Source organism: Chlorocebus sabaeus, chromosome 13 (assembly GCF_047675955.1).
Source record: "Chlorocebus sabaeus isolate Y175 chromosome 13, mChlSab1.0.hap1, whole genome shotgun sequence".
Taxonomy (NCBI): domain Eukaryota; kingdom Metazoa; phylum Chordata; class Mammalia; order Primates; family Cercopithecidae; genus Chlorocebus; species Chlorocebus sabaeus.
Window position 1 is genome coordinate 92,360,885 of NC_132916.1, and position 24,690 is coordinate 92,385,574.

General features: G+C 39.0%; 2 protein-coding genes across 2 annotated transcripts; both read right to left on the reverse strand.

Annotated features, from left to right (window-relative positions):
• Positions 1-9,544: 9,544 nt before the first annotated feature.
• On the reverse strand, positions 9,545-12,728 carry LOC140713219 (uncharacterized). Its single transcript, XM_073022687.1, is given in 3 exon segments — positions 9,545-12,049; positions 12,051-12,309; positions 12,712-12,728. Coding segments are annotated over 3 exon segments (1,071 nt in total). The 3' UTR covers positions 9,545-11,254.
• LOC140713191 (uncharacterized) lies at positions 12,217-17,576 on the reverse strand. Its single transcript, XM_073022615.1, has one exon. The coding sequence runs from the start codon at positions 15,109-15,111 to the stop codon at positions 14,308-14,310; it is 804 nt and encodes a 267-aa protein (XP_072878716.1). The 5' UTR covers positions 15,112-17,576; the 3' UTR covers positions 12,217-14,307.
• Between the last annotated feature and the right edge of the window lie 7,114 nt (positions 17,577-24,690).

Sequence of the window (24,690 nt, forward strand, 5' to 3'; positions counted from 1 at the left end):
CAAGAACTCACCCATTATTTCAAGGATGGCACCAAGTCATTCACAAGGGATCTGTCCCCATAACACAGACACTTCCCACCAGGCCCCACCTCTACTACTGAGGATCACATTTCCACATGAGATTTGGATGGGACAAACATCCAAACTGTATCAGAACCTATTTTCAAATGAGGTCTTATTTTGAGGTATTGGGAGTTAGAATTTTAAGACATCTTTTTTTGGTAGGGACACAATTCTTAATACTTTCTTTATATTCTATAACTATAATAAAAAAAATTTTAAAAGGTAGTAGGGGTGCTAAATATTGAATTGATATAATATTTAACCTAACTCTTTAATATCAGATTTTATGTTTGAAATTGGTATACTTTCTTTCTAATTATATGTGATCATTACCATAGGTGAGAAATGTTCACATGAGTAGGTCGTTTAAAAAGTGAGAATTTTTTTATAACCACTTAACAATTTATGACAGTTGGAATTATATCTAAAGAATCTATCATCCCTTTTCTTCAGTGACAAATGTAATAGTAAATTTCTTGCAAAGATGATTTTGAATATAATCAAATTTTCTCTTGATGAACAAACACATTATTAAGATAGTCATAGTATAGCTAGAAAGAATATTACTAAAATTGTAGTTAGCACAAATTTTATATATTTATTTATTTATTTCTAAACATTATGCCATAAGAAATAAACACTAATATATTTGAAGACAGAATTTTATCCTGAGTGCAGCTCCAATAGGAAAGAACCCCTACCTGGCTTCCCCAGCACAGGCAGCTATATCTTGAGCTGTGCACTCTCCTCTTTGGGCTACTAAAGTTGATGTCCAACTTGGCCACTCCCAGATCTACTCAGTAGAGCAGTGAGTGCCATGTGATGCTGGGAAGGAGGGAGGCACACTTTCAGATCTACTTTTCTTGGATGACCATCACAGGAGCACAAAATAAAAATGCTTCTAATGATAGCAATCAGCAAGGAGGGTCTGTACTTCCAGGTCCCACATGGGTGAAACAATATCTCTTTGCTTCCTGTTTGTTGGGAAGCTCTGAGATAGAGTAAGTGGAGTCCTTAAAAGAGAAACAGGTTAAGCAAGGGAAAAAATACATGAGTGTAGTGTTCCAGAAACCAAGCAAGGGTGTGACCCACAACGTCAAGTGCTGATGATAGTCTGAGTAGATTAGGACTGAAAGGGTTCCACAAAGAGGTTACTGGAGACCTTGCTGAGTGTAGTTTTAGTCAAGTGGTAGGAGCCCAAGCACAAGTTTCCGTGGGTTGGAACTGGAAATTGGAATAGCGTGAGAAGTGGGGACAGTGGAGGCAGACAATTCTTCCGTAAGCTTGGATTGCTACTTCGTGTCTCTAAGTTTCCTAGTTTTTTGTTTTGTTTTGTTTTGTTTTGGTAAAATGGGGCATATATGAACACCAATGTCATAGGATTGTTGGGAGGATTAAAAGAATTAACATGAAAGCTCTCTGAAAATTATAAATCACCAGAAATGTATAAATACATCCAATTATTATTAGGGATTTTAATGAAAGTTTGTGATTTTTCTTGTACCATCCCCTCTTCCCAAAGAGCCATCTCTTTTAAGTCTAGTTTAAAAAAAAAAAAAAAAAAGTAGTTAAACCAGGAAATAGAGCTAAATGGTAGCCAACATTTTTTATCCTCTTTGGTGCTCAGATGATGATGGAAGTCAATCCCCTGGGATGCCACTAAGAAAGAAAAGAAAATCACCCTGAAGAGCTGTCTCTCTACAAACTATTGGATTTATTCTGAAGAATGTATGTTTTATTAACAGTGATTTAACTTTGGGAAAATTCTGAGAAAAAGCTGAAAGACACGATGATTAATTCCTTGAATTTGCAGAGAATATAAATTCTAGGAAGACCTGAGTGTATAGATTTGAAATGTGTGTGGCCTTGGCTGGGCCTGAGATCATAATGGAAATAGATTGCTATTATAGAAAGACCCATCAGTGAACCTAGCTGGGATCTTCTGCTATGTTCAGCTAGATGAAGGCCATGTTCCAGAAGAAAGTATTACTAGACCAAAAAACTTGGCTACCTTTTCCATCACGTATTCACAGTAGAACAGCTAAACCGGGCGATAAATATGTGTGATGCTGAAGTGGTGTCAGGTATAGCTTATGTAACTGCAACTCTACATCCTTAAATCCTGGAATAGGATTTATTTCTGTAATCAAATCATTTCACTTTGCCATATTATTATCTGTATATGATTACTTATGTAGATCATTCAGCTTAAGAAAACATTAAAACTATTTTCAGTATAAACTAAGACTTACACTTTTTTTCTGAGATAGGGTTTAACTATGTTACCCAGGTTACATTTGATCTCCTTGGCTCAAGTGATCCTCCTGCCTCGTCCTCCCAAATAACTGGGACTACTGCACTCCAGTATGTGCCACTGCACTTGACTTACACTATTTTGAATTACTATTTTCATTTTCTGAAAACTGGTGTTAAAGCAAAAATTGTACCAGGTGGCTGGGCATGGTGGCTCACGCCTGTAATCCCAGCACTTTGGGAGGCCAAGGCAGGCAGATCACGAGGTCAGGAGATCGAGACCATCCTGGCTAACACGGTGTCTCTACTAAAAATACAAAAAAATTAGCCGGATGTGGTGGTGGGTGCCTGTAGTCCCAGCTACTCAGGAGGCTGAGACACGAGAATGACATGAACCCGGGAGGCGGAGCTTGCAGTGAGCCAAGATTGCTCCACTGCACTCCAACCTGGGCAACAGAGCGACACTCTGTCTCAAAAAACAAACAAACAAACAAACAACAAAAACAATTGTACCAGGCAAAGTAAAATAGGCCAGGATGACATTACTTTATTCAAGGCTATTGCAGTAGGGGAGAGAGGCCAGAACTAACTCTGAACTTGACTCCACTGAGGCAGAATGGGTAGGGTTTTTAAAGGGCTGGGTTGAACTGGTGGACAGTATTGGAGGACATTAGGGGAAAGTCATAGGCCATCTGTGTTTGTTAATTGGCTTTATCCAAAGTAAAAATAAACTTCTCGTATGTTTATGTTAGAAGGTAGTTTTGAAACTTGAAGCAGATGCCCACTGAAGTTAGGCTCCTACTCTCCCATAGGAACTAGGAGATAGGAGTACTATATCCTTTGATAATTATATTTCAAAGAAATTGCTCTCAGGTCCTTGAGACAAGACATTCCTGGGTTGTAAAACTGGCAAGAACTGCTCACTAGCAAAAATGCTCACTAGCCACAGGTGAGCACTTGAAATGTGGCAAGTGAGACTGTGGAACTGAATTTTTCATTTTTATTGATTGAAATGTAAATAGCCACGTGACTGGTGGCTGCCACACTGGACAAGATAGCCGCAAATTACCTCACCATCATTTGATCTGCAGAAAAACTGCTGCTATTAAATGTATTGTCTATAATCTGGATCGTTCTCCAAAGAGAAATTGTCACTGGTGATTAGGGATGCTGGTACTCACTGTGGATGGTGGCAGTGAGAATTAAGGTAGATAATGTATATGAAAGTGCCTAGCAAAATGCCTAGTACAAAAGAGGCACCAGTGATCTTAGTTTAGTCTTCAGTGTCCTTCAGGGTACACAAAATGAATTGTGGCAGAGTGTTCAAAGTCAAGAACATAACAAATAATTGCTGGTGTGGGTGTTGCAGGGGCAGAAGTGTTAATATTCCTCATGGTTACAAGGCACAGATGCTCTGGCTGTTTTGTAATCTACAGGAAGTTATTTAATCTTGGAAATAAGCACCTTCTTTATACTTACTCAAATAAAAATGCCAAATTGTAAAACCAGAAATCATAAACATTTGGGTTACTCTCAATACATTTAATAATAATCTATTATTGCATGATGTTATTGATGCATTCTTTTCCTTAGAGGAGTTAAAATAAAAACCTTTATAAAGACTAAGTCAGAAAATCTAAAGATTCTTGTGATGTAAAGGCATGATTTCATATATTACATGTGTTTAAAAGAAATTATATCTTCTTCTGACAGTGAATTACGTATTTAAAAATGTGGGATATCCAGAGGAGAAAAGGAAAAGTAGCATATATAATGAAGGAAAGAACAATTTTGGCAAATGTGTTTCAGCAGAATATGAGGATGTTGGCATACTACAATTGACCTTAGTCTGAAAATAAGCTACTGTAGCTCCAGCCCTCAGGAATTCCACATTTTTCAGCTATGGGCATACAACTGTGGGCTGGTTTCTCCCAGACACTATATTCTCTCCTATGTCTGACTTGGCTTTTTCTCCACTGTTGATCACCATCATGTATTTTCAGTTGTTTTCAAAAGTTTTAATTTTCTCCTGGGAATTGCATAGTGATAAGTTGCTCCAAGAGATGCTTAAATTTTTAAAACATGATGAGGATGTTTATATGAAAGAATCATTTTGAATGAATTACACTTACTCTCTGATAAGGAGTTTGGGGTGCTGCTTTCAACCAAAGGCAGAATAATGGAACTCCTGGTCTTGGATCCCACCATGCTGACTCATAAGAACAAATAGATTTTAGTAGTTTATTTCATAATTGGCCTATAATAGGGAGGCATTACATACTGACTTTTTATTCTGAATCTTATGCCGAGGAGATAGGACCCGTTACATAATAGCTAGAAAGGTTTTGTTTGTTTTGTTTTGTTTTTGTTTTTGTTGTTAAAGCAAAATTAAGCAAATTGATTTAAAATTGTTCAGGTTTACACAATGAAGAAGTGATAAGATTGTAATTTACTAACAAAGACCATTAAAGCAAATTCCAATAATCCATTTAAGATACTTATTTTACAAAATTTCAACTCATACTTTTAAGGAACATGTTGGGAGGATTAAAAGAATTAACATGAAAGCTCTCTGAAAATTATAAGTCACCAGAAATGTATAAATACATCCAATTATTATCAGGGATTTTAATGAAAGTTTGTGATTCTTGTTGTACCATCCCCTCTACCCAAAGAGCCATCTATTTTAAGTCTGGTTAAAAAAAAAAAAAAGTAGTACATAGACATATAGTGTAAAATAAGACAAAACTACATAGCTATGTTTCCTTTTGCCAACTATTGAATATATAATAAATAGTAAAGAAGAAAACTGACATTTGCCAGGCAATTTCTGTATGCTAGATGAGCACCCAGAAAAGACTCTTTTCATCCAGTTTTGTAAATACATTTTTAGTAATCATCTACCTTGCCCTGAATTCACTTGACTTTTTCACTTTCAGTGATTTTATGATTCCTTTGGATACCACAAGTCACTTTCATGTTGTAATGATTGATTAAACATGCTAATTTTTAACATTCTACAGATACAGTATGTTACTTTTACTGTTAATTTTTATGTAAATCAAAAAGCATATTAATTTCATATGAATAGCTGACAAACGTATAGACTTTTAAGAGTATTATGTAGGAATATTTTTATTTATAAGCATTAAAGAGCTAAACCAGGCCAGGCATGGTGGCTGGCACTTGTAATCCTAGCACTTTGGAAGGCAGAGGTGGGAGGACTGTTTGAACCTAGGAGATGGAGACTAGCCTGGGCAACATAGTGAGACCTTGGCTCTACCAAAAAAAAAAAAAAATTAGCCTGGCGTGGTGCACCTGTAGTCCCAGCTACTTGTGAGGCTGGGATGGGAGGATCGCTTGAGCCCAGGAGGTTAAGGTTGCAGTAAGCTGATATCACCACAGTACTCCAGCTTGGGTGGCAGAGTGAGGCATTGTCTAGCGGGGAGAAAAGCTAACCCAAAAATAATTAGCAAAATTGGGAAGTTGAAACTTGCTTAAAAGTTTGGAAATGCTCTCTCACAAAGTTAGTCCGTTATGATCTTCTAGAAGCCATGGTTTATTATTTTACCTACGTATCATAAAACACTCTTTTTGCAAAATATTTTTTGTTCATAAGTCCAAATGTAATGACTTTCAGACACCTGAGGTGAGCATTTCTAATTAAGGAATTGTGTTGATTTACACTGGCCCCTCACCAAAAAAATTCAGTATGTGATTAAAAAGAATGGACCAGACATCATGGCCCACGCCTGTAACCCCAGCGCTTTGGAAGGCAGAGGTAGGTGGATTGTTTGAGCTCAGGAGTTCAGGACCAGCCTGGGTAACACGAGGAAACTCCATCTCTACAAAAATACAAAATTTAGCTGGGTATGGTGGTGCACACCTGTAGTCCCAGCTACTGGGGAGGCTGAGGTGAGAGGATGGCTACAGAACAGGAGGTGGAGGTTGCAGTTAGCCGAGATGGCACCACTGTACTCCAACCTGGGTGACAGAGTGAGACCATGTCTCAAAAACAAAACAAAGCAAAACGACCCAACCCACTGCCATGATTTTGAATATATTCAAGGTGTAATGTAATAAATAGCTTGAATACAACACTGTTTCATTTTCAAGTGATTTGTATCAGCTAATCCTACAAACACTAAAACTGTAATAGGTAGACTAATTCCTTTTGAAGAATGACTCTTGGGACATTGCCAGTATCTGCATCTATTTTTTATTCTTTCGTTCCTTTAAGAGTTCATTATGTGGCCGGGCGCTTTGGCTCAGGCCTGTAATCCCAGCACTTTGGGAGGCCAAGATGGGCAGATCACGAAGTCAGGAAATTGAGACGATCCTGGCTAACATGGTGAAACCTCATCTCTACTAAAAATACAAAAAATTAGCCAGGCGTGGTGGCGGGCACCTATAGTCCCAGCTACTTGGGAGACTGAGGCAGGAGAATTGCTTGAACCTCGGAGGCAGAGCTTGCAGTGAGCCGAGATTGTGCCGCTGCACTCCAGCCTGGGTGACAGAGTGAGACTCCATCTCAAAAAAAAAGGACTTCATTATGTGAGCTTTGCTTGGACACCCAGAACAATTATGAAACTATTGTACAATTTGCTTACTTCATTGAAAACTTTCCATTTTATAGTTTCAAAGTTTTGGTTTTCATTTTTTATCTGTGGACTATAGGAGCTATTGTATTTGAAATGCAAGTTCACCATCCAGCTAGGATTAAGGGATAACATTTTGGCAATTGCGTAAGTTCACATTCTTGGGTTCCAAGCAACAGTTTCAAAAAAGGTTTCCTTTCTTCTTTGTTATTTCCAACATAAAGAAATCCTGTCATAGAATTTCTTTCTATCATGAATGGACAGTTTCTATCAGAGAATGACAGAATCTCAGAGTTGGATCTAGTCCACCATCCCACTCAACTCAAGAATCCATTAGTTAGCATAATTTAGTATCCCAATGGATGATCATCTAGTCTTTGCCTAAAGTCCACCAGTGATGGGAAAATTCATCATCATAAACCCCTATTCCATTTATGGTATAGTGGAAAGCCCAGTGGTTTTGGAAACAGACAAGATGGATTACAATGTTCAGTTCTAACAACACGAGCCAGGGCAAAGTTACTGTCTCTGAGCCATGTCTTCCATGCCTATGTATAGCATATAAGTGCTCAAAAATGGCTGATGACAAACTGTATGAAGATAAAACTAGTTAACGTAAAACATCTTCAGTGATTGAAAGCTCTTCCCCCTTTCCCACAGAAAGAAAATTCTTTCTCTATTAAGCCAAAATCTGCTTTCCCATAAATTAGTTCATTCAATAAATATTTATAGTAGTACTGTTCAAGGTACTGTATATAACTGTAAACAAGACAGAGGGGAACTTACTACAGGGAAATTATGTTCTAGTTAGAAGAAACAGACCAACAGACAACAAATTAATGAATTAAGTTTATAGAAAAAAATAAGTGAATAGATAACGATACCTATTATACAGAAGGCTAAATCAGTTATGTACTAATTACTGGGTGGCTACTTCAAGGCAAGATACTGCTGAGGCAGTGTCACTTAAGCTGAAATCTGAATGACAATTCTTCTACCCCTTGTTTCTAGATATGGTTTCCGGGCAGCTCAGAAAAATTCTTTCCAACTGTGGAAGGCAGCTATCATGTTTATCTTTAGTTCTTTCTCTCCAAGCTGAATATTCAGTCACTTCAACTCTTTCTTATATAACATGATTTCAACAAAAATTTTCAGCTGGGAAGGCTCATGTTTTATGAACACCATCTTTAAATGTGTCCTTAAATTGAAAACAATACTCCAGGTGTAGCTTGAACCATGTGGAAATGGTAAGAATACCACTTCCCTTCCATCTGGATTCTGTACTTCACTGATGATCCCTAAGCTTACACTGTCTTTTTTGGTAGCCCAATTATAAACCAAAACCCAATTCTGGTGAAGTTTTCATCAACTAGAAATACCCAGTCTTTTCCACAGGAACTCCTATTTTGATGCATTGCCTTCCTATGCAGAGACAGTTGTTTCTATACAAGGACTTTACATTTACTTTTCTGGTTTTTGGTTTTTTTTTTTTTTTTTTTTTTGAGAGGGAGTCTTTCTTTGTTGCTCAGGGTGGAGTGAGGTGGCATGATCTCTGCTCACTGGAACCTCCACTTCCTGGGTTCAAATAATTCTCCTGCCTCAGTCAGCCAAGTGGCTGGGATTACAGGCACATGCCACCACACCCAGCTGATTTTTTTTATTTTTAGTAGAGATAGGGTTTCACCATGTTGGCCAGGCTAGTCTCAAACTCCTGACCTCAGGTAATCTGCCCCCTCGGCCTCCCTAACTGGTGGGATTATAGGCATGAGCCACTGTGCCTAGACTACATTTACTCTTGCTACAGTTTATCTTGTGTTTCAACCAATTCTTTCAGCCTATGGAGGGTTTTGAATCCTAATTCTTTCATCTACCATACTAGCTATTCCTTTCACCTCCATGTCATTCACAAATTTAGCTAATGGTTGCTGGGTCTATGAAATGGGCATTCTGACAAATAAAAATATTTCAGAGCCTTGGTAAATTATTCAAGAAGTACAATTTGTTAATGAAAAAGAAAAGCCACATTACTATGGATGATTCCCCACCACCACCATCCCGTGTTTCCTAAATCATCTGTATTAAGCATTAATTAATTTTATAATTAGGAAGAAAGTTATAAGAAATACATATCACAATATGAGTATACCATCTATATTTTCATCTAAAAAGTTGGTAAATGTTAAAGAGTAAAGACAATGTGTGTCATTATATTAAAGACTTCCCCAAAGGCTGATGCAGGGCTGTTAATTTAAATTCAACTCAACCTGGACAATAATAATATATTAATAAGTATATTAACATATTATGGTGGCAAAATAATGGTCTAGAAGGATGCAGGCCTTTGATTCAATATCCTCATATTTGTTATAGTCTCAACAAAATGAGATTTTCTGGTGAAATTTCTTCTTCTATTTCTTAATTGAAAAGTAATTTTCTCAATAATCCCTAGAAATAGTGATTATTTGAGTCAGTCAAACCTTTAAAAAAGCATAATTTTCTGCCATAGTGTATGCTTAAAAAACTAAACAAAAGTGTTTAGAATTTAAACTTTGAATCTTGGCATACAACTAATACTCAGAGGACCAAGAATGCATTTCTGAGTGTGGGAAAGCATTTGCCTTTGAGAGAAGTTTAGAACAAAAAATAACATTTTGCTGGGTGTGGGCAGAGAATTAGTTCTTATTCAGAGAGAAATGCTTACGTGATATAATTGTCTTGATACAATTTATACATAGAACACATTGACCTTGAGAAGTTCAGGTGAATTTGAATATTTATCCTTTTATTTCCCTGGAGATCTGACATTGGAATTTGATTCTTTTTTTTTTTTTTTTTTTTTTTTTTTGTAAAACTTAGCTTAAAACCCAATCTGTGTCTTTTTCTAAAACTTGAGAGTAAAGCAGGCAAAAGCAGGGGTCATCACCTTAATAACATCATCCTCCTCTCCCTACTTCCCAGCTCTCTGTTGCTAATCTCAGGGCAAGAATGAGCTGGAACATGGCAGGTAAAGCTGTTGCATAGGCTCAGTTGAGGAAAGAGGGAGACATCTGAGATGAAGAATCATTTTTGGTTGTTAAAACAATGACTAGTTTTCGTTTAAAAGCGTGGTCATGGTCTTGATAAACACATTTCTTTTTTCATCATATCAGATTTCACATCAATGACATTCACAGATTTTGCTTTTCACCTAAGAGAGTTAGTAGGCATCTTACTGCTTAAGATGGAAGTTAGAGAATGTCCTAGGGCATGTACACACCTTCCATGTCTCTTCAAGTACAGGGCAACACATGTCTTGAACTCCTACTATGCCCCAAGCACCAGGGATTCGAAGATGAATGAAATGTAGGTCTTACTCTCAAAGAACTCACAATTAAGTAGGAAAGATACAGGCAACCTGGATATAAGTGCAACCTAGAGGAAAACACAATAAAGGTATGCTCATGTTATTGTGTGATCACCAAGACGGGACACCCAAACCCAAACCAGAGGGATTCCTAGAGGAAGCAATACCCTATAAGCTCAGCCAACAAAATTCTCAGACCACCATGCTCATCACTGCCTCTCCCCAGCATCTACCATAGTGCCTAGCCCATACTAGGTGCTTAATAAATATTTGTTAGACCAAACTGAGTGTGCTTTACTCTTGTTAAAAGATTTTATGCAAGATCAAAAGAACTGCATATTCTCATTAAAGCTTCAAAGAATTCAGGTATATCATGCTTATTATCTCCACAACATTTATCATACTTTATATCGTAGACATAATTAACTGTGCTTATTATTGTTATTATTTTGCAGTTGCAAGATTTAATAGAGTGAAAACAGAGCTCTCATACAAGGTAGTAGCCGGTGCCGGCTTGAATGCCTGAGTTTATATCCCAATCATTGTCCTTCCCTCTGTTCTCTCAGGCGATAGATGATTGGCTATTTCTTTACTATCTGTTTTTGCCTATTTAGCATTTTAGTGAGCTCTCTTTACTACCTGATTGGTCACGTGTGAGCTAAGTTGTAAGCCCCGTGTTTAAAGGTGAATGCGGTCACCTTCCCAGCTAGGCTTAGGGATTCTTAGTTGGCCTAGCAAATCCAGCTAGTCCTGTCTCTCAGTACCCCCCTTCAACAGGAAAACCCAAGTGCTATTAGAGAGGTTGGCCGACGACGGCTCTAACTGCTTCCTGCTGAATTGGGGTGTAGTAGGGGTCATGCAGCTGAGATTTCCTCGGGAGGGCTGCGTTCAATGTCATTAACATCAGAGCATAGGATAGCAGGCTGGTCCAGTTGTCTGTGATAGATCTTAGTCATGGACTGCATCTGGGGCTCCACTTGAAGAACCATTTGTAATTTTACAGCTTCAATTCTGGAAGAGACAAACTTAACAAGGATGTTAAAGATACAGGAATTGAAATGTATGGCCTGTAGTGCAGAGGATTATTTCTTTGGCACACTTCACAGACCCTGACTATCTGCTTGATAGTTTTGAAAACACCTGGTCCAGTAAATAATGATTTGGCCATCTGAGGGGTGCTATCAATGCTTAAGTGAAATGTCTGGTGAAGGGTTTTAAGTAATTTCCACTGGTTAGTTGCAGACAGAAGTATTTTTCCTTCTTTGGTGGCTAGCCATCCTGAGGGGAGGAAACTATGTCCTCCTGAGGTTTCCCATTCTATTTCTTCTGCTGAGTACCGGGGCTTGGTTTCCTGGAGGAGATTACCCCATACTAGGGGTCCTTCTATAAGCATTTCTAATGGAGGGTCCTGACTTGTGGCTCTTTTGGCTTCAATATCCGCTTGGCAGTTCCCTTCCATTTCCCTTTCCTTTCCTTTCTGATGACCCTGGCATTGTAAGACTGCCACCTCTTTAAGTTTCTGTACAGCCAATAATAATCTCCTTATGGCTTCCTGATGTTTGACAGGTATTCCCTCGGAAGTTAGAAATTCCCTTTCTCTCCATATTGCTGCATGGGCATGGAGTACTAGGTAAGCATACTTAGAGTATGTATATATATTTACCCTTTTTCCTTCTCCTAATTCTAATACCTGAGTGAGGGCTATTGCTTCTGCCAGCTGAGTGCTAGTTCCTGGAGTGAGGGGATTACTTTCAAGTATTCCATTATCACTGACCACTGTATACCCCGCTTTTCAGAAGTCCTTTTTCTACAAAGGAAGTTCCATCAGTACACAAGTTGAGGTAGGGATCAGTCAAGGGAACCTCTAGAAGGTCCCTTTGAGTGGCGTAGGTTTGAGCAATCACCTGTTGACAGTTATGTTCTATCTTTTCTTCATTGTCCGGAAGAAATGTGGCTGGGTTAAGAGTTGCACAAGTGTGCAGTCGCAGCACTAGCCCTTCAATTAATTTGCTGATATTTAAGCAAATGATTGTCCTGACAGCCACAAGTCTCCTTTAGCAGTGAGTATGCCGTTTACATCATGAGATGTCCACACAGTAAGATCTCTTCCCTGTATTATTTTAACTGCTTCAGATACTAAGACTGCTACTGCCACCACTACCTGTAAACAATGAGGCCAACCCTTTGCCACTACATGATTATTCTTACCCCGGTATGCCATGGGTTAGAAGCTGGTCCCTCAAACCTGTGTAAGGACTCCTAGAGCTATTCCTGTTTTTTCTGTGACATATAAAGAAAAGTCTTGCCCCATTGTCAAGCTTATCACTGGGACTTATGTTACGGCCTTCTTTAGGGCCTTGAAAGCCACTTTTGCTTCAGGTGTCCATCTTACTAAATAGGTATTGGCTTTCTGAGTTTCCTTAATTAGTGTATATAATGGCCTGGCTATTTCGCCTTACCTGGGAATCCATATTCGGCAGAAACCTGTTATGCCAATGAACCCTCTTAGTTGCTTTTAGGGTTTTGGGATGAGGATAAGCCAGTATAGGCTGGATATGAGCCTCGCTGAGGGCCTTAGTGCCTTTGGATAATTTTAGCCCTAAGTATTTAACCTGCTGTAAGCAGAGCTGAGACTTTGGTTTGGAAAACTTGTAGCCACAGGTGGCGAGGAAGTTTAAAAGCACTTGGGTGGCTTGATGGCACAAGGTTTCTGAACAGGCGGCTAGAAGTAAATTATCCATGTACCAAAGGACAAGAGTGTCCAGGTATGAGAACTGGCTCGAGTCTTGGGCTAAAGCCTGGCCAAATAGATGGGGGCTATCCCTGAACTCTTGGGGTAAAACAGTCCAGGTGAGTTGAGGCGTTGGGTTTGAAGGATCTTCAAAGAAAAACAAGAATTGAGAGTCAGGATGTACCAGGAAACAGAAAAAGGCATCCTTAAGGTCCAGGACTGTAAACCACTCTTCCTCCTCTGGCATTTGGGAAAGCAGAGTATAAGGGGTTAGGTACACTGGGTACAGAAGGACAATGGCCTCACTGATAATCCTGAGATATAGCACTAACCTCCACTGTCTACTGGGTTTCTGTACTCCTAAAATTGGAGTATTGCAGGGGCTATTGCATAGTTTACTAGGCCTTAGGCTTTTAGGTCCTTAAGAATCGTTTGGACTCCTTGTTGGGTGTCGGGTCTAAGGGGGTACCGCCTTTGGTAGGGAAAGGAGGCAGAATCCTTTAGTTTAACTAGAACAGGATGGGCACTCTTTGCTCATCCATATTGTCCTTCTATTGCCCAGACTTCAGGATTCATTCCTTCCTCAAGCAGGGGACAACAAATGTGTGCTCCTTCTCCTGTGTTCAGGTGTGTAATGGCCCCTGCTTTTGCTAGAATGCCTCTCTCTAACAACGGAGTGGGGCTTTCAGGCATAATTAGAAAAGTATGTGAAAAGAGTAAACTTCCCCAGTCACAACTCAGTGGCTGGGAGAAGTATCTAGTGACTGGCTGTCCTAGGACCCCTCAGATAGTGACAGATCTGGAGGACGGTTTTCCAGGACAGAAGAGTAACACTGAGAAGGCTGCACCAGTGTCCAGGAGATAGTTAACCTCCTGGCCCTCAATGGTCAAGCGTACCCGGGGCTCTGTGAGGGTAATGGCATGGGCTGGCACGTGCCCCAGGCACCCTCAGTCCTGCTGCTGGATCATCTGGTTAGTGGCTTCTGACTCAGAGGACCTTTGTCCCCTGGGGCAGTGGGCCTTCCAGTGATTCCCTTGACATAAGGGGCATGGATGAGGGGGCGACTTATTTCTACTTGGACAATATTTTTTAAAGTGTCCTTGTAGACCACACTGGAAGCAAGCCCTATTAGGCATTCGATTTGCCCAGCCTTTCCCTGTTCCAGAGCCTCCAAAGTCCGCTTGCCTGAGGGCCATGACTAAAGCAGTGGCCTTTTTTTTTTAATCCCGTTTGTCCCATTCTGCCTGCTCCTCCTGATCTCTATTATAAAAAATCGAGGTTGCCAAGTTCAATGGAGTTTCTAAGTTTTGCTCCAGGCCTAAGGTGGACTTTTGAAGTCTTTTCTAATGTCTGCAACTGACTGAGTGATAAACTTATCGTTTAAGATTAGTTGGCCTTTAGTAGAGTCAGGTGACAGAGAGATATGCTTCCTCAATGCCTCCCTTAGTCTCTCCAGAAAGGCAGTAGGACTTTCTTCCTTTCCCTGTGTTATAGTGGACATCACTGAATAATTCATAGGCTTCTTCCTAGTTTTCCTTAGTCCTTCTAGCATGCAAGTTAGCAAATGTTTGCAGCACCAATCTCCATGTTCTGATTCTGCGTCCCAGTGAGGGTCTACACTGGGAACTGCCTGCTGGCCTGTGGGGAATTGTTCTCTTTCCTCTGTTGTGATCCTATCATTGACCTGACTGAGATACCAGAGACCGCCAAACTCTCGGGCTGCAGTTATGGTGGCACTTCTCTCATTTGGGGTTAGTGTCTGATTTAGTAGTAACATTACATCTGTCCATGTCAGATCAAAGGATTGTCCTAACCCTTGTAAAACATCAATATAGCTATCAGGGTTATCTGATAATTTACCTAGATCTATTTCAATTTGCTTCAAGTCTGACAGGAAAAAAGGTACATACGCTCTGACTGGGCTGAATTCTCCAGAATAAATCTTAGGGGTGTTTTTGCCTTGGGGGGAATGTTTCCCATCTGAAAAACAAACATAGGGATAGCAGCTATTAGGCAATTTTCCTAACTCAGCTTCCACAAGAGTTTCCCTATCAATTACTGAATGTCCATTGTGTGTGTGTTTTATTTTTCCCTCAATCACCCTGGAGGAACCATCTATCATCCTGTCCTGAAGGAAGTTCTTCCTAGGTCTAGTTGGATCTTTGTATGATCATTAAGATTTAAATCCCCTGTTAGGAAATCTGCTGGGTTAAGGTAATTTTCAGTGGTTAATGTTAAATCACCTTTTTCTAACAGAATAGCCCCATTCTTTAAGATTTTTGAGTTAGTAAGCTACCTTTTTGCTTTTTTGACTTAGAATAATTCTGAACTGGTGAGGTGTGCTCACAATGAGATTTCCTTGAAAAGTTACTTTTCTACTTTCTTCTGTTAGCAAAGCAGTTGCTGCTATAGATTGAATGCATTTGGGCCATCCGCGGGTTCCTGGGTTAAGAATTTTTGATAGGAAGTCTGCGGGTTGTCAGTGGTCTCAGTGTTTTCAGGATAAGCCCTTGTTTACACTGACAACAAGGTAGTATTGGAGTGTTATAGGGTCATGGAGAAGACCTTCAACTATCAATTATAGGTTTTAAATTTACCCTGGCTTTTAAAGGAATAGGACACACTGTTTTTTTCTTTACTACTTCTATCTTTCTCTTTCTTTCTCTCTTTGACTTCCTCTTTGATCTCTCTCTCCCCTCTGTCTCTCTCTCTTTCTCTTTTCTCCTAGCCATTTACAAACTTGGGGCCCTGGCAAGGGTGTTGGGGAATGGATCCCACATAATTGCCCATATTGAGAGCTGTATGCCTAAATTGGGAGGGACACCAGAGACAAGACTCTCTGGGTTCATAGCCTAGGGGCCTAAGGATGCAGTGTAGAGCTTCCTTAGATCCCTTTGGAGATACAACTTGCTAGAGGAAATGAAAGTCTGAACCATTAGTACCTAGGAGGCAGGGATGAGGACGAAGATTCAGAGGTAAGAAGAATTTTGGGGCTACACTTTCAAGAAAGTTGTGGTCGGGACCCAGGAGGTATGGGTCAGAAGGAAAAGTAGGGGCACACGCATGGGCGACTGTTGAATAGAGACCTCTGGCTGCACCATGATCTCTACTGACTAATGCTGAGAGTTCAGGATGACAGCTTTCCACCTCTAGTCAACTCTCGGCTTCCCCAGGAAAATTGAAAGCAGAAGCTGATTCCAGGCAGACCAACACTCCCAACCCAGAAGGGATGGGGGTTGTTAGAAAGCCCTTTCCCAGACAACCTTACCCCTGAGTCTTAAGTCCGACAGCCATGCTAATTGTTTTTAACCAGCCGACAGGTGCCAGTATTTTCCTCCAATTCTAAGGATAGGACAGAATAGCAAGTGAAAGTGGTCCAATATTACTCACCGCTTTGGAGGTCCCTTCATGGTTGTCAAAATGTTACCTGGGGGGTCCTTGCTCCTAGAGCTCCCAAGATGGTGGCAAGCCTCTTGTTCTCTGACCTGGGGTTCTTGGCCTCACAGATTCCAAGGAATGGAATCTTGGGCCGTGCAGTGGGTATTATAGCTCTATTAGAAGCCGTGGGTCACAGAAGAGAACTGTGGAACCCAGTGACTAGTGTTCAGCTCGATTAGGATGAACCCAGGCACTTAGTCGTGCAGAAACAATGGTGAGCCTTTAGCCCAATTGGGAGCGGCAATGGGTGCCTCGCTGGATCAGGAGCACAGTGGACACTCTGCCAGATCCGGAGAGGTGGAAGTCAGCAGCAGGTCTGTGACAGTGGCAAATAGCAGTGGTGGGCAGCGAGCAAAAGCTCAGCTTGAGCCGTAACAAGCACGTACCAGAAGAGTGTGCAGTTGCAAGATTTAATAGAGTGAAAACAGAGCTCCCATACAAAGGGAGGGAACCCAAAGGGGGTAGCCCAACTGTGCTTATTATTTGCTATGCCACCTCCTCCAGGAATGTGAGCTTTTGATGCTGAAATTTGCATTTCTATAGCCTAGAACTGTGGCTGGCATCTAGTAGAAACTCAATAACTATATGTTGAATGAATGTGGAGTTCAACACTAGTGACACTGATGAAATGAACACTAGTGACACTGACGAATAAGTAAAGCCAAAATACATTTGGCTTTACTTATTTTGGGGGTGGGTTACATGAAGCAAATTCATGAGACTCCATATGAGAATTTCAGTACCTAAATTCTTGTTGCCTAGGGCAATGGTCCTGGGTTTTCTGAGACTCTCACGAAGCTATTAACTCTCTCTATAGAAAAATTTACACATACATCAAGTTTTGACATTAACAAATATACAAAAATATTTGGTTGAGACCTCTTGACCTAGTGGAGAAGTGAGAAAATTTGAAAAGAATTGATTAGGCTTTTTTTTGTGAGTTTGCTTTTTATTGGTGGGGGGCAATTTTAAGGTCCATTTTCAAGTGTCCTTTATCTTACTTTATTTGTAAATTAAGAGCTATTGTATGATACATGTATCAATCTGTATTCTATGATATTATCTAGCTCAATACTGAAACATTTTGAAAAAATTTGATTTTTCTTCCTTCTGACTCTCTTTAATTTTGTTTAACAACATGAAAAATGTTTTGAGCATTTAGATATATCATTAAGTGAAAACTAGGCAATTATTTTAAAATTTATATAAGAAATTATTTCAAACAATTTTTAAAATTTCAGAGTACAAAATAGACTGCGCTTTATTGAAATAAAACTCACCAACCTTTAGAAATGGTCATCCGAGATTGTTGAGATCTACAAAAGCTCTCAAGCTATAACGCATTTCCCATATCAGGTGTGGTAAGCAGCCTCTTAAAAAACTTCCAAAGATCACTGCCCCTTGGTATCCATGTATTTTGTGCAATCTCCTCCCCTGGAGCATGAACTAAACATAATGACCTGCTTTTAACTAACAGAATATGGCAAAAGTGAAGGGCTAACACTTCTGAAATTAGCTTATAAAAGTCTGTGGCTTGCATTTTGCTTCTAGTCTGCTTCTCACTCTGGCTCTTCTTGTTTGCTTGCTTGTTCTGATGAAGCAAGTTGGCATGTTTGATTTGCGCTATGGAGAGGTCCGCAGAACAAGGCCAACTAGAGACTGAATCCTGCCAACATCCACAGTGTGAATGAGCTTGGAATCTGACCTTCGCGTAGTTGAGCCTTGAGATGGCTGCAGCCCTGGTCATCACCTTGACTGCTGCCTTATGAGAGACCCTGAGCCACGGTACCCAGATAAATCCTCTCTGGATTCCTGACCCACAAAAACTGTGAAATAAAAATGTCGGTTTAGGCCACTAATTTCTTACATATTGGTAGATAACTAATATATCAAAAACTACCTTAACTACTGCCAGGAACACTCTGATGTAACTCAAATGTCACTACAATGGCCTTTAGGGTGAAACAAGTATTTCATAGTAAGAGTAGCATATTTCCAGCAAAACCATCATTACTAAGATTCAGTTTACTCTCTTTTTAAAAAATTTTCTAATTATATGGTTCTCCAATAACCTTCCTGCCCCACCCCCACTACAAGTTTTTCTTTGTAGCGTTCCACTTCTGCTTCATTTTAATAGGTTGAACAGAAAGAAATATTAGCAATGTTATTTTAAAATGAATAAATTAGTTTCATGAAATGACTATGTAGAATAAGGAGATATCGGAAAAGAAAAACCTGACAATTATAAATGTAAAAATAAATTTACATTTATATCCACTGCAATTATCAGTGGTTTTGAAATAATTGGCATGTTGTAGAATGTTTGTTTAACATTTCTTAAAAAAAATGTCTCTAGGGAGATTTGAGTTTTTGTCTGGGTTTGTTAAGTCCTCTTCTGTTTGCAAGACTGCTATAGAGTATAAAGACTGTCATAAGTAGAAACTGGGAAACAAAAGAATCTTAAATTCAAGTAAATTGTTTCACCAAAGGAAAAAATAACCCTTTCCCATGTGTTTGATGTGAATTTAAAAGCAGCTAATTCTAGAAAAATTGTAATACATTATCTTCCTTGGAATATGGGGGTTGGGAGTAGCTTATATGAAAAAGTGAGATCTTTACGTATAAGAATTAAAATACCATTTTGTCATTCTCTCTACTGCTCTTTAATACTTCAGAAACTATGGTTTCAAATTTATATGACTTTACCTTTATGCCCTTTTACTTTTTGCTATGTGCACATATACTTATTAAGAAACTATATGTGTTGTGGTGGCTCACGCCTGTAATCCCAGTACTTTGGGAGGCCAATATGGTGAAACTCTGTCTCTACTAAAATCCAAAAAATTGGCCGGGCATGGTGGCGTGTGCCTGTAATCCCAGCTACCTGGGAGGCTGAGGTAGCGGAATCGCTTGAACCAAGGAGGTGGAGGTTGCAGTGAGTCGAGATCATGCCACTGCACTCCAGCTTGGCGACAGAGCAAGAGTACGTCTGAAAAAAAAAAAAAAAAGAAAAGAAAAAAAAAACTATGTGTGTTGAAAGAAAATATAATTTTAAAAGTATTTTAGCCTCATGGAGATGGACTTAGTGTCTCTTCAACATATATTAGAAAAAAATAAGAATTTCCAGACAAACTATATATAACAAGTCCAGGTGATTTAATATTTGTAGTAAATTAGCAATATATTTTCTACAATTATATATCAGTTTCCCTGTACACAGGGCAAACACATCAAAGAATGAATCAGTCTCTGGGACCTGACCTGTAAAACGAATCATTTATTCTGTGGCAAACTAGAGCTGTCACTGAACTTAATTTCAAGTCTTTAGGGGCATTTTGATAATTATATTCCTTTTAATTGAATTATTTTTATAGTTTTGCTCTAACTTTGCTTGTGTTCTGGCAGCTTCTTCCCTTTTCTGCTTAGGATGATCTTTTCACTGCTTGCTGCTTGTTTTTTTCCATTGCATCGAATGGCTTAGTAAAGCATGAAGAAAGGAAAGGGAAGGGATGAAGCAAGTGTGTGGGATTGTTGATCTTCTCTTTGTGCAGTTCTGGTTTGCCTGATAAAACTTAATTCTTGCCTTGCCCTGATACTCTACCACACTAAAGCCACAGTGGGGGCATAATGGTCTCAGGTCTCTCCACAGCCCAATTTAACTGCATGACAGAGCAGTTTCCACAGCAATCAGAGAGGAGAGTATGCTGAGGAGCCTCCTTTTCTGCTCCATTAGCCCCAGAGGATGAACAGTCAGTGGAGGTGGAACGAGCGGGGAGGAAGCTCGGAATTACTCCAAATGTTATATGGTTCTAGCAAAGAATACTCTAAAGTTTTCTAGTATTCTAGCAAATAATATCTCCAAATCTAAATATGAATGGCCTGGAAATTTAAAAAATTACACATAAGAGTTTTGTATCAATATAAGTTCCACTCTTATTTGGAAGTCTTGAATGGATTTGTGTGGATAAAAAATACAAAAAGCTTGGATATTGCCAAAACCCCAAAGTGACTTAATAACTTTCCTACCAAATCCATATGATTTTTTTCCCTCCTGCCCAAAGATTCCCCAGTTTCTCGTCAGGAATTGGACCATGTCTTCAAAATGCATTTTAACACTCTAAATTTCCTCTGGCCTACGTGCTTTCATTCAGGTCTCTCCATCTATCATGAATGAATCTCTTGTATAACTCTCCTGAGTACAGCGTTTCATGCACACATTTTCCCTCTTCCAAGAACCAGAAAATGTGGAGCTTTGCCATTAAATTAGGAGCTTCAGCTTAGAACTAGATTTGAAATGCCAAGTTTCTGGTGACATTACAGATTGACAGTTTGTGCTTAATGCTGGCTTCATTCTATTTCTGGCAGGTCACTGAATGTTAATCACTAGTTAGAGTGGTTAACAAAATTAACAAATTTAAAAAGTTTGTGTTTTGACCTGATCTCCAAAACAAAGAATATTTTGTCCAGATTATTCAAGTTAAATAAAGCAATTTGATAAGGCTCTTTTGTCTGTGTGATTTTTTTATTCATTTAAAAAAATAATATCTGTTTGAGATAAGAAGTGAAATAATTTAACATGGTACCAGAAACAAATGCCACTTTTAAAGCAAGAATTAGTTATTCCAAAGAGAAATTTTAATAGTTTTGAACCACCATTTTTTTGTGTTTGTAAAACTTTACTCAAAAATAAATATTAAATGTTTATTTTCTCTAACTCTAGCGTCAAATTTCTTAAAATACATAGAACAATACTGAGAAGTAAAAAGCCACATAATACTGTTGCTTAGCGAATTACTATTAGCATCATGTTGTATTTGAAAGTCAATTGTTTATTAAATAAGTTATATGACAATCTGTTCTTTAGGTGAGTCTGGGCTAAATAAAGTCAATCTATATTGTTATAAAAAAAGTTAAACTTTCTATGAAGTTTTTTAAAATTTTACTTTTTAATTTTTAAGATCATTTTGATTTGTTTGTTTTTAGTCTGGCTTTTTCAAAGTAAGGACAGCAGGGTGGATCCACACAGGTGGAGTAAGGTATTCTGAAACTTACCTTCCCTAATTCAGAGTTCCATTATGTGGCTGGCTTCAGTGCCTACTGGCAAGCAGTCAGAGATTTTAAGGTATCCACACTGCAGGAAGGTAGTGAAGTATGATGCCAAATCATATCTCAAATTAACTTTGGAACAAAAAAAAATTGTGATTCCTAAAGTTTTATAATACATTGCTTTCATTATATCCTCCTCTGGTACGGTATGTTCCAACTGTAAGTGTTTTTTTTTTTTTTTTTCCCCTGAATGTAAAACTAACAGATCCTTTTTTTTTTTTTTTTTTTTTTTTTTTTTTGCAAACTTCAGAACTACAAAAGGAAACAAACCATCAACAGTTTGGAAGCAGATTTTTCCAAATTGAAAAAATTCTCAGGCCACTTGTAGTGGCCCAGCACTTTGGGAGGCTAAGGTAGGAGGATCGCTTAAGGCCAGAAGTTCAAGGTCAGCCTGGGCAACATAGCAACACACTGTCTATAAAGAAAATTCTCCATCCATTCAATATTCAGTGTCCAGTATTATTTTTAATATGGTATTTTTTTTTTTTTTTTTTTGAGATAGAGTCTCATTCTGTCGCCCAGGCTGGAGTACAGTGGCGTGACCTCAGCTCACTACAGCCTCTGCCTCCCGGGTTCAAGAAATTCTCCTACCTCAGCCTCCTGAGTGACTGGGACTACAGGCGCCTGCCGCCACGCCTGGCTAATTTTTTGTATTTTAGTAGAGACGGGGTTTCACCATGTTGCCCAGGCTGGTAGCAAACTCCTGAGCTCAGGCGATCTACCTGCCTCTGCCTCCCAAAGTGCTGGGATTATAGGTGTGAGCCACCATGCCCGGTCAAGTTCTCTCAACTTATTTATTTATGCACATTTTATATTGGTATCAAGAATTTGTCTATATCAAGTGCACCACCCTCTCCTTATTTCAGATGAGTTTAAAAAGTGACATTAAAAAGTGTTGGGAATAAACAGTTAAATAGGTCTCTTTATACATCCATGTGTGTGACTGTATTTTCCAAATGGCTGCAACATTTATGCTATCATACAAGCTCTTCTTACATGTAGCTTTGACACTCCTCCAATTGGGACAGGCTTTTGTGACTGTTTGGCTCAACAGAGTAGAAAAAAGTGACAATATGTGACCTCTAAGGCTAGGTCACCCAAAGGAAAGGCACATTCTGTCCTTTTCCCTGGAAAGGTTGCTCTGAAAGCCTTTGAGCTCCTGATAAGCACTTTGACTGCTCTGAGGCTGCCATGCTGTGAATAATTCAAATTGGCCCATAATAAAAGATCACATATGTAGAGAACCTGAGACTACTTGAGAGAGAGAGATGAGGGTGGAGGGCAGAGAGAGAGAGAGAGAGAGAGAGAGAGAGAGAGCGCACACGCATAGCCACCCCTCACCCCCTTTTACTAGTCCCAGCCACTGTTAAACTGCAACGACATGAGAAACCCGGGACCATAACTAACAATCTAAGCCCTTCTCAAATTCTGATTGCACAGAAACCATGAGAGATAATGTAATGATTGTTATTGTTTTAAGCCATTAAATGTTGTAGAAATTACATACTGATAAATAACTGAAATATCCCATAAGCTTTTCCTACTTTGGGAGTGACATAATTTCCTTTCTTTTTGTAGAGTCTGAACAGCTCTACCATTTTCAACCTAAAGAACAGGTTTGGACTGGCACAGATACAAGTGGCAAGCTTTAGCATGACATGCATAGATAGCTGACCTCTGACCTAGATAGAGAAATGATGCTTTGTAGAAGGTATACTGTGGTGATAGCTGGGAAAACATGAAAATTAAAAACAAGCAGCTTCAAAAACATTTTACTTTGTTATAAGAGTAAAAAACACAAACAGAAAAATCCACTATAATATTAATCCTACAAGATTAATACTTAACCTTGTCAAGTCACTTAATTCTACTTTCTAAAGCCAAAACCTGTAATTGCTAAAATTGTAAGGAAAATTTATATTCTTAGAAAATTTTATTTCTTTTTCTTTTTTCTTTTTTTTCTTTTTTTATATGGTGTCTTGCTCTGTTGCCTAGGCTGGAGTGCAGTGGCACAATCTCGGCTCACTGCAACCTCCACCTACCAGGTTCAAGCGATTCTCCTGCCTCAGCTTCCCGAATAGGTGGGATTACAGGCGAGTGCCACCACGCCCAGCTAATTTTTGTATTTTCAGTAGAAATAGGGTTTCGCCATGTTGGTCAGACTGGTCTTGAACTCCTGACCTGAGGTGATCCGCCCACCTCAGCCTCCCAAAGTGCTGGGATTACAGGCGGGAGCCACTGTGCCTGGTCAATATTTGAATTTCTTTTAGTGATTGATAGTGTTTTCTTTTTAAAAGTTGAAAGTAAATATACAGAGAAATGCACCTGATTTATTTTTATCTTTGTTTTCATTTGACAAATACCCATGTAGTGCTTACTATGATGAGGATAAATCACTGGACGAGACAAAGGGAGTAACTTGACAAAGTTGGCCAAATTGGAACTGGAGCCCAGGAACTCTTAGTCCAAAGTCTGTATTGTAGATTACTAACTTCAATACCTTCTTGACAAGTACACCAGCTATTACCTGTCTAAAAATAAGTATTTTCCCCCTTCAAAACTGAAGTATTTCTGGGAATATCCCCAGTGGGGGCAAATTTGCTATGAACATGCAAGTGAAGTGTTACTGAAGCTATCTTTTATTTATGTTTGGAAGGATACTTCTACCATTCAGAGAGATTTTCAAGTACTTAAATACAAGACATCCCAAATACTAATAAAAATACAATTTAAAACATTATGAATATTTAAAAATATTAGTCTTCATGTTGCTAATTGCTGAAGTGCACACTCATTTCTTTTACAGTTCAGATTTCATAATTACCTACCTCTTTACCTGTGTATTGGCTGTTTCTCCCCATAAGCTTATGTTTGCCTACCAGTGCCTAGTCTAAGGCTTGGCATAGAGGAAGTGTTCAAGAAACATTTTGAATAAATTAAGGGGCAAATAGCTATGTGAGGGAATGGGGAATGGCTTCGTAAGATGAACCAGATCTTGGAGGAAAGGAAGAACATTTGTTGAGTGCTTACTATGGGACAGGCACTGTTCTAAGTGCTTTATATGTATCTGTATTATATAATATGACATAGTATAGCTTATTTATTGTCTCGGTAGGATGTAATTTCCAGATGACAGAGAATTTATATTATTCACTAT

What these genes read in the sequence shown, in the direction of transcription:
- LOC140713191 (XM_073022615.1), bottom strand. Translation starts at nt 15,111, where the DNA reads ATGATAGATGGTTCCTCCAGGGTGATTGAGGGAAAAATAAAACACACA.